Below are 16,303 nucleotides of genomic sequence, written 5' to 3'. Positions count from 1 at the left end.
AAATGTCACTTAAATGAAAATTGCAAATAACTGCAAAAAGTAATGCTTACGCACCACCAGCAAAAACACAAGGCCAGACCAAATAGCAATGCTACGCATGAAGGAAACAAGACTAGAAGAAAGCTGATTGGTGTTGTGGCTAATGAAACAACTACATCCTGCTCTCATGCTAGAGGTGCTGCATGAGTGAAATAAGGTCACAGAATATAAATAGCATATATTATGCATCACTGTCAGTGATTTCGCTAGATATAACTTTTAAAACACAATATAAACCCACTTTCCTTTGCAATGCTTTGCCCTGAGGGTAAAATAAATAAATAAACAAGGCCTCACTGGCTTGCACACATGTAGAATAAAACCAACAAAACGATGTAAACTGAAACTTAGACAAACTTGCAATGCACTGGAAATCATACTCTTTCTCTTCCAGAAAATGTCGCGCGAAGTAAAAATTTGGAATAAAAATGCAAATAAAAAATGTAAAAAAATAATGCTTACGCACCACCAGCAAAAACACTAGGCGAGATCAAATAGCTGCAATGCTCCACATGAAGTAAACAAGACTAAAAAAAGGTTGACTATTTTTGCTGCTAAAGAAAAGTATGTCCTGCACTCATGCTCCACGAATTTTGCCACCTGCTGCTTGATGCACTTAGTCCTTTTCAGGTTGCTTTGGTGCTTTGGGTAGGAGACGCTCAGGTGCGTGCAGCAACCATGATTTTATTGCGGCCTCAACGATGACGAGTGCTGTTAGGTGCTTTGTTCGCAGCAACTGAAAAAGAAAGTATAGCACAATAAAACAGCTCCATGCAGGCATACCTTTTACTATTGTGTGGCACTGCATTATGTTAGCATATTATACAGGGTGTTTCACGTATTATGAATCAAGGATTTTAAAAAAAGTGGCTTATCGGAGCTCGGCGAAACCAACAGCTTACTGTTCCCCATCACGTGGCACTCCTCAGATTATTTTTAATTCAATTTATTTATTTATTGAGAAAAACAATGCAAATTTTCTATTATTAACTTTAGGGTCACATGTCTTTAACATGTAGAGGAAGTAAAGAAAGAACTGAATCAGTTTTTGTAGCGACATACCTCCTACGTGGTCCTTTTTTCCCGCATTCAAAGAAAGCGCGTGAAATATAAAAAAAATCCACGTGACTGCGCTCATGCGCTACCATATTCCAGCGCTCCCAACCGTGTTTTGAACGAAACGTGAGTGCTCACCAAGCACAAGTGAGCAGCCACCGCTCAGATCGACGCGCTGCAAAATGATAAAATAATGTAATAAAAAAAACGGAGGCTGCCTTGAAATGCGTGACTTCACTGCTTTCCCTTTCATTTTTGTCTATGCGATGGCTCAATAGCTGTCGATGGAATGCTTATACCTTATCGGAGATCCCGTTGCGCACTTTCCATGTTCAGGAAGAATGTGCTGACACGCTTTCAAGACTGTGCTGAGAGCGACGTCGACCACTCACTTTGAGGTGGCAAGCACGCACGCTTCGTTCACTCAGGACATGCTTGGCAGTGCCACAATACGGTAGCGCAAGAGCGGAATCACGCGGCTTTTTTCATAATTCGTAGGCTTTCTTCAAATGCTGGAAAAAAGTGCCGCATAGAAGATACATCGTTAAAAAAAATGAATTGGTTGTTTCATAGCCCCCTCCAGAACTTCAGGAAAAGTATGTCACCCTAATGTGAATATTAAAAATTTTGCATAATTAACATAAGCTAATTAACTAAGTAAACGGAACTTCAATATATTCTAGAGTGCCACACGATGAGGAACAATGTCTCTGGTTTCACCCAGCTCCGGTGCATCACATTTTTTTAATCCTTGATTCAAGAATTATGTGAAACACCTTGTATATTACTGCATTACATGCAACATTGCTATATGAGCCCAGAGCTCTACAGCATTTACATGCCTTGGTATTGATAAAGTGCTCCAGATATGCCCTCAAAAGTAGCTGTAAAAGCACTGGAGCTAGTTGTTTGTGCACGGTTAACATGTTGATTTCTCCTCCACTTGCTTGTTTAAACACGCTTGAAGCAAAACAACACTTCACACTACTGCACTGCATATCCCTTATCGCAAACAGTTACTTCAGAACTTGAGCCATTCAATAAGTTGCAATACACACTCCAAAGCTTTTTTCATGAACCCATGTTCACGATGGGATAGTCAGCAAATGCATCTTCCGCTTATAGGCAGTGATTCCCAGCATAAATCCAGTATTAAAAAAAAATTACACAAGATGCACATGAAAAGTCAATTTTCGGCAAATAGGGTGCAACAAAATTAATAAGCAATCTTAAAGAAGTATGCCACACACCTTTGACTGCTTTGGCAATTTTCAGGGCTGAGAAGTTGACTTTCCCCTTTCGCCCCATCCACGAAAACTTTGCGGCCACCTCATCTTTCATGCAGTACGCCAGGATTCTTTTTGTTGCCCAATTTCCGTCGCTGCCCCCAAGCTCCATGAACTCTTTAACCTGCATACACACACAAGCACAACACATGCAACGAGGAAAAAATTACCTCAAGCACTGAGAAGTAACACAATGGTTTCAAAAGTGCTCAGGTTGAAGTGGACTGAAAAACAAATAAATATCTCCAATCATGTAGAGTCGAGTCCACTTACAACAATATTCAAGTGCCACGAAAATGCCACTGTTATAACCGATAACTGTTATAAAAAAAGAATAACAACTTCAAAGAGGGGTCACGGACGGCAAGTGACATGCGAGCTCCGCCGAGGCATCCTTTTGGTGGCTCCGAAAGAGGCCTTGTAAAAAATACAAGAAGGTTGCCGTGGCTGCCTCTCAGCTTGAGAAATCCCGAAGAAACGCAAGGATTTCGCATTCCACTAACTTTTGGCACGAGCACTCAGGAGCCAGACTTCACTGTTATAACCGATAATGTGGCATGGGGGCATTGTAATAAGCGGGTTATTTTACCATAGAAAATATACAAAAGTGGACGGCGCAGAAGCTTTTCATTGTTGTAATATTGTTAAAACCAGTATCGTTATAAGTGGGTTCGACTATTTACAATAACTGATAACAAATGCGCTGTTTCTAGAAAAGTATCGTAACTGTGTACTTGGCAACAATAAGAAATGAACCAGAAAAGATGTGGAAACATACCAATGTGTCTGTTGCTTCTCTGTCAAGCCCATCATCAAATTCAAGTAGTTGCTCCAAGCAGCTGAAAGGCTGCTCAATCAAGTGCGTACAAGGTGGTGCCACTGAGGTAGAAGATGCTGCCTTCAAAATCACTTCTCCCTGCTGCTGCAGCATGTAGCGAATGATATTCAACAGGCGTGTTGTACTCTGCTCAAAACCTGGAAGGGAAACATTTCACAGGCTGTAGAAGAAATGCACCAACCATGGCAACAAAGTTAATCACATGTGAAGAATTTCGTCCAATACAGAGCACCTAGTAGCGTAACACCGTATCTCACACTGCAATTTTCCACATCGCACATACCACTAATGCCTACCTGTACTCAGTTGGCTTGCAGCAGGAGTAAAAATTTTCTCACAGCCATTCATGCAATATGACTAATGATGATGCATGTTGATGAACTACATTGGCAATGCATAGCATGAAACCACAAAAAAAGGGCTATATCTCATGCATCAGCACTCCCACATTGTGTTTTGCTGCTGTCCTGCACTTAAAAATGCAGGGAAAAAAGTATATATGATAGGGGCAGTTGAGACTGGTGGTCATCACATAACTTTTGCCAAAGATTTAAAATAGTGAGGCAGCGCAGCTAGATGAAATCAACGACATAATGTTTGCTGTCGTGCAGTGCAGAGTATTTTTGTATTCTATCTACTTAGTTAATGAACTACGATAAATTATGCAAAACATCTCCGTCTGAGAAGACTCATTGCTTATCATGGCTCGCATTTTCTGTGTTCCAGTCAAATGTGGTGACGTGCTTTCAAGACTATGCTGACAGCGACAGCGGCCGCTGGTTTGGGCACGGTCAGCATGCATGTTTCATTTGTTCAAAACCTGGTTGAAAGCACTGCAACATGACAGCACATGACTGCAGCCATGTGGTATTTTCCACATTTCACGGCCTTTCTTTAAATGGTGGGAAAAACGACCAAGTAGGAGGTGCATTGGCAAAAAAAACAGCCAGTTTTCTGAACCCCCTCTATAATTAATAAATTCACTTGGCTCTAAAATTTGCACAAAACATTTAGCATACTTGGTCCTAGTTAAGTAACTAACTAAACAACATAAAAGTACTCTCAGGGGTGCTACATGATGGCAAACAATATGTTGTTGGTTTCAGCCAGATGCGGTGCACTGCCTTTTTTTTAATACTTGGCACAAGTTGCATAAAATACATACATTGCTGCCTGTCACGTTGAACCAACATGCTTGGCACTTCCTCCTGGTCTGTTTCAAGGTCTGAAAAAGCCATGGCGATGTAATTAAAAGTTTACAGAAAAAAAATGAATTCCAAGAGACAAGAGACAAAACGACCACCAAGACAGGAAATGTAAGAATTTACATGACATCTTTACCTGCGCCTGAACGGAGGTCATGGCAAGCAGTCAGTGGTTTCTGTGTACGCGAGAACTGGGTTGCTGAAATCATAAGAATACAAGTAAACTTCCTGTACAACAGCTCAACTAACGTATCCAGTTGAAATGAAGTTTGCGAATGAACTCCACCTCCACCTCCAAGTCTCCCGCGCCGCTTTCTCTTCAGCATATCTCTTGCGTGCTTCCTGCATAACTCCACCGCGCCAGACAGTACCGACAGCACGCAACACCCAGCGACATGCGACCGCGAACACGCGCTGCAGAGCAGCACACAGCAAGTGCGACAGTAACGCGTATGTGACTGATCACAGGCACTTCAGCTTACCTTGGCGGAGAGAATACCACTACACGCGTTGCGTGCTTGCAACAGCACTAAAGAAGCCGCCTTCAGCACCTTTCGTGGCAGCAGGTAGCAAAAGCCCGAAGGTTGACAGACGCAGCCCTAGGACAAAATGGCGCTTTCACACACGCAAAAACGCGCGCTTTCCGCGGCTTCCTTGCATGCGAGTTCGCACGCATGGACGCATGCGCAAACCGAGGAGAAAGTACCACGTGACAAACTAAAGAAGCCCTCACGCGACAAGGCAGCAGTAGTTTCAGTTTTGCCTCAGGTTTCGCTTTCGCTCGCTGCGCAGCGCTACGCCAGCGCTTGAGACACCTTTCGCGTGCATCATGCCAGCAGCCCAAGAAACTTGAACACCATATGCATCTCGGTACGAATAGGAATTCATTCCGCGAAGCCGCCGGTATGTTATTTGCTGCCACTATTATTACTAACAGTATTATTCTTATAATATTTATTTGAGAAGTGTGACAATTAATAATGCACTTCTGAAAGTCTGGCGCGCGATTGCCCGAATAGGAACGTGTGCTTGACGAGATAGATACACCAAAATTTTTGACACCAGTTTTTTTTTTCATACGACACTGTACATGACTCATGTGGAATTCCCTTACAACAGCTAAATAATATCAAAAATTTATCGTGCAGTTTCGGTTTCGGCCTCAGTCGTTGATGAAGAAAACTTAAGAATAATCGTTGCTTGTTCATTTTCTGTGATTTTAATTTTTGGGCGGGCTTGCGCACGCAGTCACGCGAATTAACATGAACAAAGCAACGATAATACTGCATTTTTTCAACGCCTCATATGACCTCAGCATTTCTATGACGTCAAAACCACCTTTCGGCGCCAACACTGCATGGGAGACAAAAATAAATGATAAATTATTTACTGCATTCTCCCGCAATTCTTGTGGCTAGGCATGTTCGGCAATGTGCGGCACATATCATTCTATAGACAGAATACACAACGAAGATTTAATATATATACCAGCACAGAAAACTTCAGTGTGTCTTCTGAGCTATGGTCTCTGCATGCACTCGAACAGAAAGAATACTTCCATTGGCAGGTCGAAATTTCTTTATGCTCTTTGACGCTGCATATGATCCCAGGGCCAGCTTAAATTTAGCTGACAAATGTTGATGCCTATTCAGCAAAGAGTAACACTGTTCACATAGCTTGAACGAACCGAAAGGTTGTTTTATATTTGCGTTTGAGAGCGTAGAAATGCTCAGGAAAGGAGTAAAGTTTGATCGTGACTAATACCCGAACAAACTTCAATTCGGGACATTAACGTCCATCTCGGATGACCTACGGACGTACGCAGGAGAAATAACAAACGGACGTCAAAATTGACAAATGTGCGACATCCACTGGCTGTCCGCAGGACGACCGTTCCTGGACCTGGACGTTCGGATCTTATCCGGACGTCCGATGGAGTTTCAATGCCCATTGGGTGGCACAACCTTGTCAATGCCTGCACCCCACATCTGTCTCTAATGACCCCACGTATACTTATAAGCACGATTCAGGCGTCCACTGACCCAGGGAGCCAATAGGCGCACTTGCTTTCCTTAAAATGATCGGAGTGTAAAATGTTGTCAACACCAACGCCAATGAACACAAGGAACGCCGACGGCCTACGGCTTCAGCGCCGCGTTTCTGGCATAACCATGTCAATGCCTGCACCCCACATCTCTTTCTCATCACCCCACGTATACTTATAAGCACGGTTCAGGCGTCCACTGATCCAGGGAGCCATTAGGCGCACTTGCTTTCCTTCAAATTTATTGGAGTGTAAAATGTCAACGCCAACGCCAATGAACACAAGGAACGCCGACGGCCTACGGCTTCAGCGCCGCTTTTCTGGCACAACCTTGTCAATGACTGCACCCCACATCTCTCTCTCATCACCCCACGTATACTTATAAGCACGATTCAGGCGTCCACTGACCCAGGCAGCCATTAGGCGCACTTGCTTTCCTTAAAATGGTCGGAGTGTAAAATGTTGTCAACGCTGACGCCAATGAACACAAGGAACGCCGACGGCCTATGGCTTCAGCGCCGCGTTTCTCGCACAACCTTGTTTCAGTTTCAGTTTCAGTTTATTTCCAGAAAAAAAAATTCTGGAGGGACACCTGGGCTAAAAGCTGCGTTTGTCAGCTTGACGAGGCCCAGGGCCCAGCATACAAGGCAGGGCAAGTCATACAGACATTGAAAAACAGCAAAATAAAGGAACATAAAAATATCAATACTTAAACACAAAGCACAGAAAGACGTGTAAAATGCGGTAAGAAGTAGAAACGTGTGTACAGTTTTGAAGTAATGTAAAAACTGGAAAAAACATACATATGAATGATTTCAACACATTCAAAATCAAAATAAATAACATCAGTCGAACACAAGAGAGAAAAACAGAGCACAAGAAAATAACAAACAGTTATATAATGTGGTTACAATGATTGTATGATGTGAAACAAAAATATAAAGAAAGATATTTGGGACAATGGAAAACAGTTATTCACGAGAACATCTATACGGATAAAAAGTACTGTCGCAACTGGTTAAGGCTGGGTTTGGTAAATTGCGAGTGTTTATTTAAAATTAACGGGAGGTTGTGCTTAAGGGACTGTAGTTTGTACCCATGCCTGTACCCCACATCTCTCTCTGATCACCCCACCTATACCTATAAGCACGATTCAGGCGTTCACTGACCCAGGGAGCCAGTAGGCGCACTTGCTTTCCTTAAAATGATCGCAGTGTAAAATGTTGTCAATGCCAACGCCAATGAACACAACGAACACCGACGGCCTATGGCTTCAGCGCCGCTTTTCTGGCACAACCTTGTCAATGCCTGCACCCCACATCTCTCTCTCATCACCCCACCTATACATATAAGCACGATTAATGCGTCCACTGACCCAGGGAGCCATTAGGCGCACTTGATTTCCTTAAAATGATCGGAGTGTAAAATGTTGTCAACGCCAACGCCAATGAACACAAGGAACGCCGATGGCCTACGGCTTCAGCGCCGCTTTTCTGGCACAACCTTGTCAATGCCTGCTCCCCATATCTCTCATCACCCCACCTATACCTATAAGCACGATTCTGGCGTCCACTGACCCAGGGAGCCATTAGGCGCACTTGATTTCCTTAAAATGATCGGAGTGTAAAATGTTGTCAACGCCAACGCCAATGAACACAAGGAACGCCGATGGCCTACGGCTTCAGCGCCGCTTTTCTGGCACAACCTTGTCAATGACTGCACCCCACATCTCTCTCTCATCACCCCACCTATACATATAAGCACGATTCTGGCGTCCACTGACCCAGGGAGCCATTAGGCGCACTTGATTTCCTTAAAATGATCAGAGTGTAAAATGTTGTCAACGCCAACGCCAATGAACACAAGGAACGCCGATGGCCTATGGCTTCAGCGCCGCTTTTCTGGCACAACCTTGTCAATGCCTGCTCCCCATATCTCTCATCACCCCACCTATACCTATAAGCACGATTCTGGCGTCCACTGACCCAGGGAGCCATTAGGCGCACTTGATTTCCTTAAAATGATCGGAGTGTAAAATGTTGTCAACGCCAACGCCAATGAACACAAGGAACGCCGATGGCCTATGGCTTCAGCGCCGCTTTTCTGGCACAACCTTGTCAATGCCTGCTCCCCATATCTCTCATCACCCCACCTATACCTATAAGCACGATTCAGGCGTCCACTGACCCAGGGAGCCATTAGGCGCACTTGATTTCCTTAAAATGATCGGAGTGTAAAATGTTGTCAACGCCAACGCCAATGAACACAAGGAACGCCGATGGCCTATGGCTTCAGCGCCGCTTTTCTGGCACAACCTTGTCAATGCCTGCTCCCCATATCTCTCATCACCCCACCTATACCTATAAGCACGATTCTGGCGTCCACTGACCCAGGGAGCCAGTAGGCGCACTTGCTTTCCTTAAAATGATCGCAGTGTAAAATGTTGTCAATGCCAACGCCAATGAACACAACGAACACCGACGGCCTATGGCTTCAGCGCCGCTTTTCTGGCACAACCTTGTCAATGCCTGCTCCCCATATCTCTCATCACCCCACCTATACCTATAAGCACGATTCTGGCGTCCACTGACCCAGGGAGCCAGTAGGCGCACTTGCTTTCCTTAAAATGATCGCAGTGTAAAATGTTGTCAATGCCAACGCCAATGAACACAACGAACACCGACGGCCTATGGCTTCAGCGCCGCTTTTCTGGCACAACCTTGTCAATGCCTGCTCCCCATATCTCTCATCACCCCACCTATACCTATAAGCACGATTCAGGCGTCCACTGACCCAGGGAGCCATTAGGCGCACTTGATTTCCTTAAAATGATCGGAGTGTAAAATGTTGTCAACGCCAACGCCAATGAACACAAGGAACGCCGATGGCCTACGGCTTCAGCGCCGCTTTTCTGGCACAACCTTGTCAATGACTGCACCCCACATCTCTCTCTCATCACCCCACCTATACATATAAGCACGATTCTGGCGTCCACTGACCCAGGGAGCCATTAGGCGCACTTGATTTCCTTAAAATGATCAGAGTGTAAAATGTTGTCAACGCCAACGCCAATGAACACAAGGAACGCCGATGGCCTATGGCTTCAGCGCCGCTTTTCTGGCACAACCTTGTCAATGCCTGCTCCCCATATCTCTCATCACCCCACCTATACCTATAAGCACGATTCTGGCGTCCACTGACCCAGGGAGCCATTAGGCGCACTTGCTTTCCTTAAAATGATCGGAGTGTAAAATGTTGTCAACGCCAACGCCAATGAACACAAGGAACGCCGATGGCCTACGGCTTCAGCGCCGCTTTTCTGGCACAACCTTGTCAATGACTGCACCCCACATCTCTCTCTCATCACCCCACCTATACATATAAGCACGATTCTGGCGTCCACTGACCCAGGGAGCCATTAGGCGCACTTGCTTTCCTTAAAATGATCGGAGTGTAAAATGTTGTCAACGCCAACGCCAATGAACACAAGGAACGCCGATGGCCTACGGCTTCAGCGCCGCTTTTCTGGCACAACCTTGTCAATGACTGCACCCCACATCTCTCTCTCATCACCCCACCTATACATATAAGCACGATTCAGGCGACCACTGACCCAGGGAGCCATTAGGCGCACTTACTTTCCTTAAAATGGTCGGAGTGTAAAATGTTGTCAACGCCGACGCCAATGAACACAAGGAACGCCGACGGCCTATGGCATCAGCGCCGCGTTTCTGCCACAACCTTGTCAATGCCTGTACCCCACATCTCTCTCTGATCACCCCACCTATACCTATAAGCACAATTCAGGCGTTCACTGACCCAGGGAGCCAGTAGGCGCACTTGCTTTCCTTAAAATGATCGGAGTGTAAAATGTTGTCAACGCCAACGGCCTATGGCTTCAGCGCCACGTTTCTGGCACAACCTTGTCAATGCCTGAACCCCACATCTGTCTCTCATGACCCCACGTATACTTATAAGCACGATTCAAGCGTCCACTGTCCCAGGGAGCGATTAGGCGCACTTGCTTTCCTTAAAATGATCGGAATGTAAAATGTTGTCAATGCCAACGCCAATGAACACAAGGTATGCCGACACCCTATGGCTTCAGCGCCGCGTTCCTGGCACAACCTTCTCAATGCCTGCACCCCGCATCTCTCTCTCTCTCAATACCCCACCTATACCTATAAGCACGATTCAGGCGTCCACTGACCCAGGGAGCCATTAGGCGCACTTGCTTTCCTTAAAATGATCGGAGTGTAAAATGTTGTCAACGCCACCGCCAATGAACACAAGGAACGCCGACGGCCTATGGCTTCAGCGCCGTGTTTCTGGACCAACCTTGTCAATGCCTGCAGCCCACACCTCTCTCTCATCACCCCACGTACCTATAAGTACGATTCATGCGTCCACTGACCCAGGGAGCCATTAGGCGCACTTCCTTTTCTTAAAATGATCGGAGGAGGAGGATAAACTGTATTTTCGTCGACAAATGTATCTAACGGTGTGGGGTAACAGCCCCATCAAGTGGCCATGAGCCCGTGGCGTTCGGCGACTTCTAGGGCTCTTGACAGAACCCGGATCTGTGTGTCCGAGTCGGAACTTAGCAATGCGGCCTTCCATTGGTCTGGATTCGAGAGCTGCAAGGCTTGAGGGGGGGGGGGAGTCCCGAGGGCAAGCCCAGAGTATGTGGGATAGAGTGGCATGTTGGCCACACAGTTGACAGGAAGGGGGGTAGACCCTAGTGTATATGCGGGCATATATGGCGGGGTTGGGGAAGGTGTTCGTTTGGAGTTGCCTCCACGCAACTTCTTGGGGTTTGTTGAGGGAACTATGTGTGGGGGGATATAGAAGTCTACCTAAGCGGTAGTGCATGGTTATGTCATGAAATGTAACCATACGATCCCTCGCCGTCCGCAGGACGGGCGACACCACATCCCGGTCGACGAATCCTCGGGCATAATTGTGGGCCGCCTCGTTCCCTGGATGCGATGAGTGCGCAGGGACCCAGATCAATTGGATCGGGCGGAGTTGAAGTTTGGTGGAGTAGAGGAGAGAGAGGGTAACAGGGGAGACCCGGCCTTCGGCGAAATTGCGAATCGCAGATTTAGAGTCGCTGAAGATGGTTTCTGCAGAGGTGGAGACCATCGCCAAGGCTATGGCCAGCTCCTGGGCCTCTTCAGGCGATCTGACGGGAATGGAGCACGCAACTAGCGGCCGTCCACAGTAGTTTACAACCGCGAGCGAAAAAGCTTCGCGGTCGGGGTATTCGGCGGCGTCGACATAGACTGCTGTCCGATCTGTTAAATACTTTTTGTGCAGAGACAGCCCTGTGCTTGCGGCGAGCGACATGATACTCTGGGTGCATATTTTTAGGAAGAGGGGTAACGATAAGGTTACTGCGGATATGGTGTGGAAGCTGGACCCTGTCGGGTGCGGTTGTTTCGAAGCGTATTGCAAGCTTGTCGAGTATGTGACGTCCCGTGGAGGTGTGAGTGAGACGCTCGTACTGAGAAGTGAGATGAGCTTCCGAGAGCTCCGCCACAGTGTTGTAGACCCCTAAGGCCAGTAGTTTATACGAGGGGGTCCGATGGGGGAGATGAAGAGCCGCCTTGTATGCCTGTCGAATAAGGCAGTCAATGCGGTCCTGTTCCTGGCTGCTCAGGTAGAGGTAAAGGAGGGTATATGTGAGGCGACTGATAACAAACGCCTGAACAAGACGTCGGAGGTCAGCCTCTCGCATGCCTCTATGTTTATTAGCAATGCGACGAATTAGACGAATGGTCTGCGATACAGAGACTGTAAGTTTAGCTAGAGTGTCGGTGTTTTTCCGATTGCTACGGATGAGGAACCCCAATACCCTAATGGTGGATACTTCGCGTATGGGCTGACCACTAGCAGTAATGCAGATGGGAGGATGGCCGTAGAGGCAGGGTTGACCTCGGATGAGCAGCAGCTCGGACTTCTGAGGGGAGCACGAGAGGTCGGCTGCGGCTACATGGCGCTCAATGACATCGACCGCTTGTTGAAGTGCGGATTCAACCTTAGCATCGTTGCCTGTTGAAACCAGGAGGGTAATGTCGTCTGCGTATAAGGTATGGGATAGCCGGGGGATAGCGTCTAATTTAGAAGGTAGCGTGAGCAAGGCGACATTGAAAAGAAATGGGGAGAAAACGGATCCCTGGGGGGTGCCATTGCTACCGAGGTTTATAGGGTCTGAGAGGAGAGAGCCAAAGCTAAGTTCAGCTGTACGACCAGAGAGGAAAGTACGTATTTACTCGTAGGTGCGGTAACCAGGATTTAGTAGGGAGAGGTTAGTGAGAATAGCTCCGTGCGAGACGCTGTCAAATGCTTTAGTTAAATCAAGCCCTAGAATAGCCTTTGTGCCCGCTCTGGTAGAGGGGCACAGTATCTCTCGTGAGAGCTGGAGCATAGTGTCTTGCGTAGAGTGATTTGAGCGGAAGCCAATCATGGTGCGAGGTAGGAGATGGTTATCTTCAACGTAATTATTGAGACTGTTGAGAATGACGTGCTCCATCAGTTTCCCAGCACAGGAAATGAGGGAGATGGGGCGGAGGTTTTCGAGAGCTAGTTGTTTGCCTGGCTTCGGTATGAAAGTCACGCGTGCATGTTTCCATGCTGCGGGGATTTTACCCTCTCTCCAGCAATCATTCATAAAGGCAGTGAGGGCCTCAATGGACGGGTCATCTAAATTACGGAGAGTTTTGTTGGAAATGCCGTCCGGTCCCGGGGCAGAGTTAGGATGAAGCTGAGTGAGGGCGAATCTTAACTCAGCTTCCGAAATCTCCTGATCGAGGGCAGGGTTGGCACCGCCCATGTAGGGGGGGAGAGGGTCCGGGGAAGTAGTATTGAGATAGCGTACACGAAGTTCATCGAGATGATCCTGGTCTGAACCGGGGTGTTGATGGACTATGCAAGAAATGCTGTCTCGTTGGGATGTTTTGCAACCGTCTGGGTCTAAAAGGTAACGGAGAAGGTGCCAGGTGCGAGTTAGCTCGAGCTGTCCACGCATGTTGTCACAAACTTGACCCCATTGCTGGGTAGTCAGTGCGATGGTGTGCGCCTCAATCTGTTTGTCTATCTGAGCTACTCTACGCCGAAGCGTTCTATTGTGGCGCTGATTTTTTCAACGGTTCTGCAGGCTTTCGCGGGCCTGCCATAGGTGGAGGAGACGGCTGTCTGTATTGGATTGATCAGCCATGATGGGTGATTCTTGAGTAGTAGCAGAGACATCTGCCTGCAGTTTGGAGATCCACTCGTCCAGGTTATTAATCCGGGTAGGGGCGTTCTGAGCACGTAGGGAACGAAACTTGTCCCAATCCGTGATTAGGGTCGGGCGACCTCTCCGGCGGAACGGGGACATGCTGAGGGTGGTCGCGAGGAGTTAGTGGTCGCTGCCGAGGGTATTCCCAGTGTTGAGCCACTGATGGAACCGTACGTTTTTGCAGAATGTCAGATCAGGGGAATTGTCAACAGACACGCTGTTTTCTACGCGGGTGGTAGTGTGAGGGTCAGTAACAAGGGTGAAGCCCAGTTCCTGTGCTCGCAACCACAGAGTGTTACCCTTTCGGTTGGCGGTGCGGCAACCCCAAGCGGGGTGGTGGGCACTGAAATCTCCTACAATGAGGAGACCAGAATGGTGCGCGAGCCTGTTGACCCGGGAAAGAAGGGTGGTGAAGTCGCGTCTTCTGTTTTTTGGAGAGCTATAAAGGTTAAGAATGAAGAGGCTTTGGTCGCCCCTTTTACGAGGGAGGAGTTCGAGCAAGACGCAGTCCACGCCAACGTCGTCTAAGGAGTGTTGGACGGCCGTCAGGTTGCGTTGAACCAAAATAGCGGTATCGGGAGTGCTGACATCTAGGGGGGAGTATGGTTTATAGCCAGGTAGTTTCACTGGGCCATGAGTTTCCTGAAGGGCGATGATATCAGGGGGATGTCGGAATTTTGGACATACTGCTGCAGGTTGCCTCGCTTGCGGCGAAACCCCCTGCAGTTCTACTGCCACACATTAAGTAGGTGGCGGCGCGCCATGGTGAAGTGTGGGTGAAGCTAAGATGGGTTGGGTGGCGGGAGCGTGCGGCAAGCGACCGTATGGTTTAACGCGCGTCGTGTGGAGGGCGGCCGTTGCGTCTCCCCTAGCTTCAAGGCCTGTGACGCGTGTTTGGATCTGTTGCATGAGGGTGTTAAGTTGTTGTTGAATTTGCTGCTGCATTTGTTGTTGGAACTCGAGCATTTGCTGTTGGATTTGTTGGGAGAACTCAGCAAATTTCGCTTCGAGCTTAGCATCAATTTTAGCCTCTAATTTTTCCTCTAGGCGAGCCTCAAATTCCTCGAGGTCGGCAAAATTAACGTAGCGTTATGAGCGGGAGGTAGCTTTCCGCTTAGAGGGAGGACTAGAGGTAGTATCTTTGGGTTGCGGGGGAGTAGATGATGGCGCCTGAGTTGAGATGGTAGGATGAGGTTGAAGTGGTGGAGTGGCATTTGTTTGAGGTGGTGGATCGGGTGCAAAGGGTGGACGCTTTAAACAAGCGTTTTCTTGTTGGAGTCTATGATTGCTAGCTTTAAGGGCTGTTATCTCGTCGCGCAGGGTTTGCAGCTCTGAATAACGAGACTGAGATTGTTGAGAGTGAGAAGCCGCAGCTGCCCAGCTCACCTGGTTTTTCGTGGAGGGCTCTCGGTGAGGAGACGACTTGGAATCAAGGGGTGGGAAGGACCGGGAGCGATTCCCGCTGGAGCGCCGGTAAGAGGACGAAGAGCGGTTAGAATCCATTTTGGCCGAGGTGTTTCCAGACCCTTGGCGACGGGTCCGGGATCGGGAATGATGGGAGGTGGAGGCACTGTCTGAGTCAGCTTGTAGCTGGCGTTTCAGTACGGCAGCAGGCATTTTGTAGCGGCGTTTACACTTGGAGGAACCAGCCTGGTGAGGACCAGAACAAACTACACAAGTGGGGGTGCATTCATGGGCCTCGTCAGGGTCGCAAACTCCGCAGTGAGGACACTTGGAGAGCTTGGGAGACGGGCAAACGTCCTCTCGGTGTCCCGTTTTGCGACAGTTAAGGCAGGCTTCCACTTTGTTCTTGAAGATGTAGCAGCGCACAGCAATGCCTGCGTAGGAGACTTGGCGGGGGACCTTTGTCCCTGCGAAAGTGATGACAATATATTGGGTCTTGCCTAAACGGCGGGCGTAGAGAATGCAGTGTTCTGGATTCTGGGGTATCAAGTACTCCATGATTTCCTCTTGGGTCTCATCCACGTATTGGTGGTGAATGATACCTCGGACGTATGCGCCTGGTGAGGCCAAATAGGTGGCAACTGGGTAGCTTGTCGGACCCAGGATAATTTGCTGTAGCTTCGTGTAACTGACGGCGCGGTCCCGGTTCGGGGTGCTAAAGGTGAGGGTGTTGTGAACGAAATTCACCCGAAGGCGGTCCTCTGCGCTATCGGAGTAAGTCAAACGAAGGCTTGAGGTGATTGCTCTGCGAAGAGCATTCTCGCCCCAGGCGCGCAGATTGAGGCCCCCGCGAGGGCGAATGATGACTTTAAAGTCTTCAAGTGGGAGACGTAGCAGCGAAGGAGTACCTCGAAGTAGCTTACGTGACATGGAGGGAGGTAGCTGCTGGGACGCGGTATGCTGGGCGGACTCGGAAGGCGACTCCGTCGGCGGTGGCTTGGGAGTGTGTTTCGATGAAGAAGCGGTGGAGCCGCGTTCGTAGCAGCGGGCTACGTAGGTCCAGTCCGTGGGTATATAATCTTGAGGGGCTAGATCCTCCCCCTCCACGGTGACGACGTCCATGCTTGGCGAAGCACTGGGCACGGCTGC

At 48.1% G+C, this 16,303-nt stretch overlaps 1 protein-coding gene across 1 annotated transcript; it reads right to left on the bottom strand.

Annotated features, from left to right (window-relative positions):
* Positions 1-734: 734 nt before the first annotated feature.
* On the bottom strand, positions 735-3,829 carry LOC149349345 (uncharacterized). The gene is made up of 3 exons (XM_089575441.1): positions 3,160-3,829; positions 2,346-2,505; positions 735-775 (listed from the first exon to the last, which is right to left on the bottom strand). Exons 1-3 carry the CDS (start codon positions 3,310-3,312, stop codon positions 735-737), a joined length of 354 nt encoding a protein of 117 aa, XP_089431567.1. The 5' UTR covers positions 3,313-3,829.
* Between the last annotated feature and the right edge of the window lie 12,474 nt (positions 3,830-16,303).

This window comes from Amblyomma mixtum, chromosome 3, assembly GCF_055824585.1.
Source record: "Amblyomma mixtum isolate Tamu chromosome 3, ASM5582458v1, whole genome shotgun sequence".
Classification (NCBI taxonomy): domain Eukaryota; kingdom Metazoa; phylum Arthropoda; class Arachnida; order Ixodida; family Ixodidae; genus Amblyomma; species Amblyomma mixtum.
Note: the sequence above shows the minus strand (reverse complement) of the source record. Positions and strands in the feature narration are given on the sequence as shown.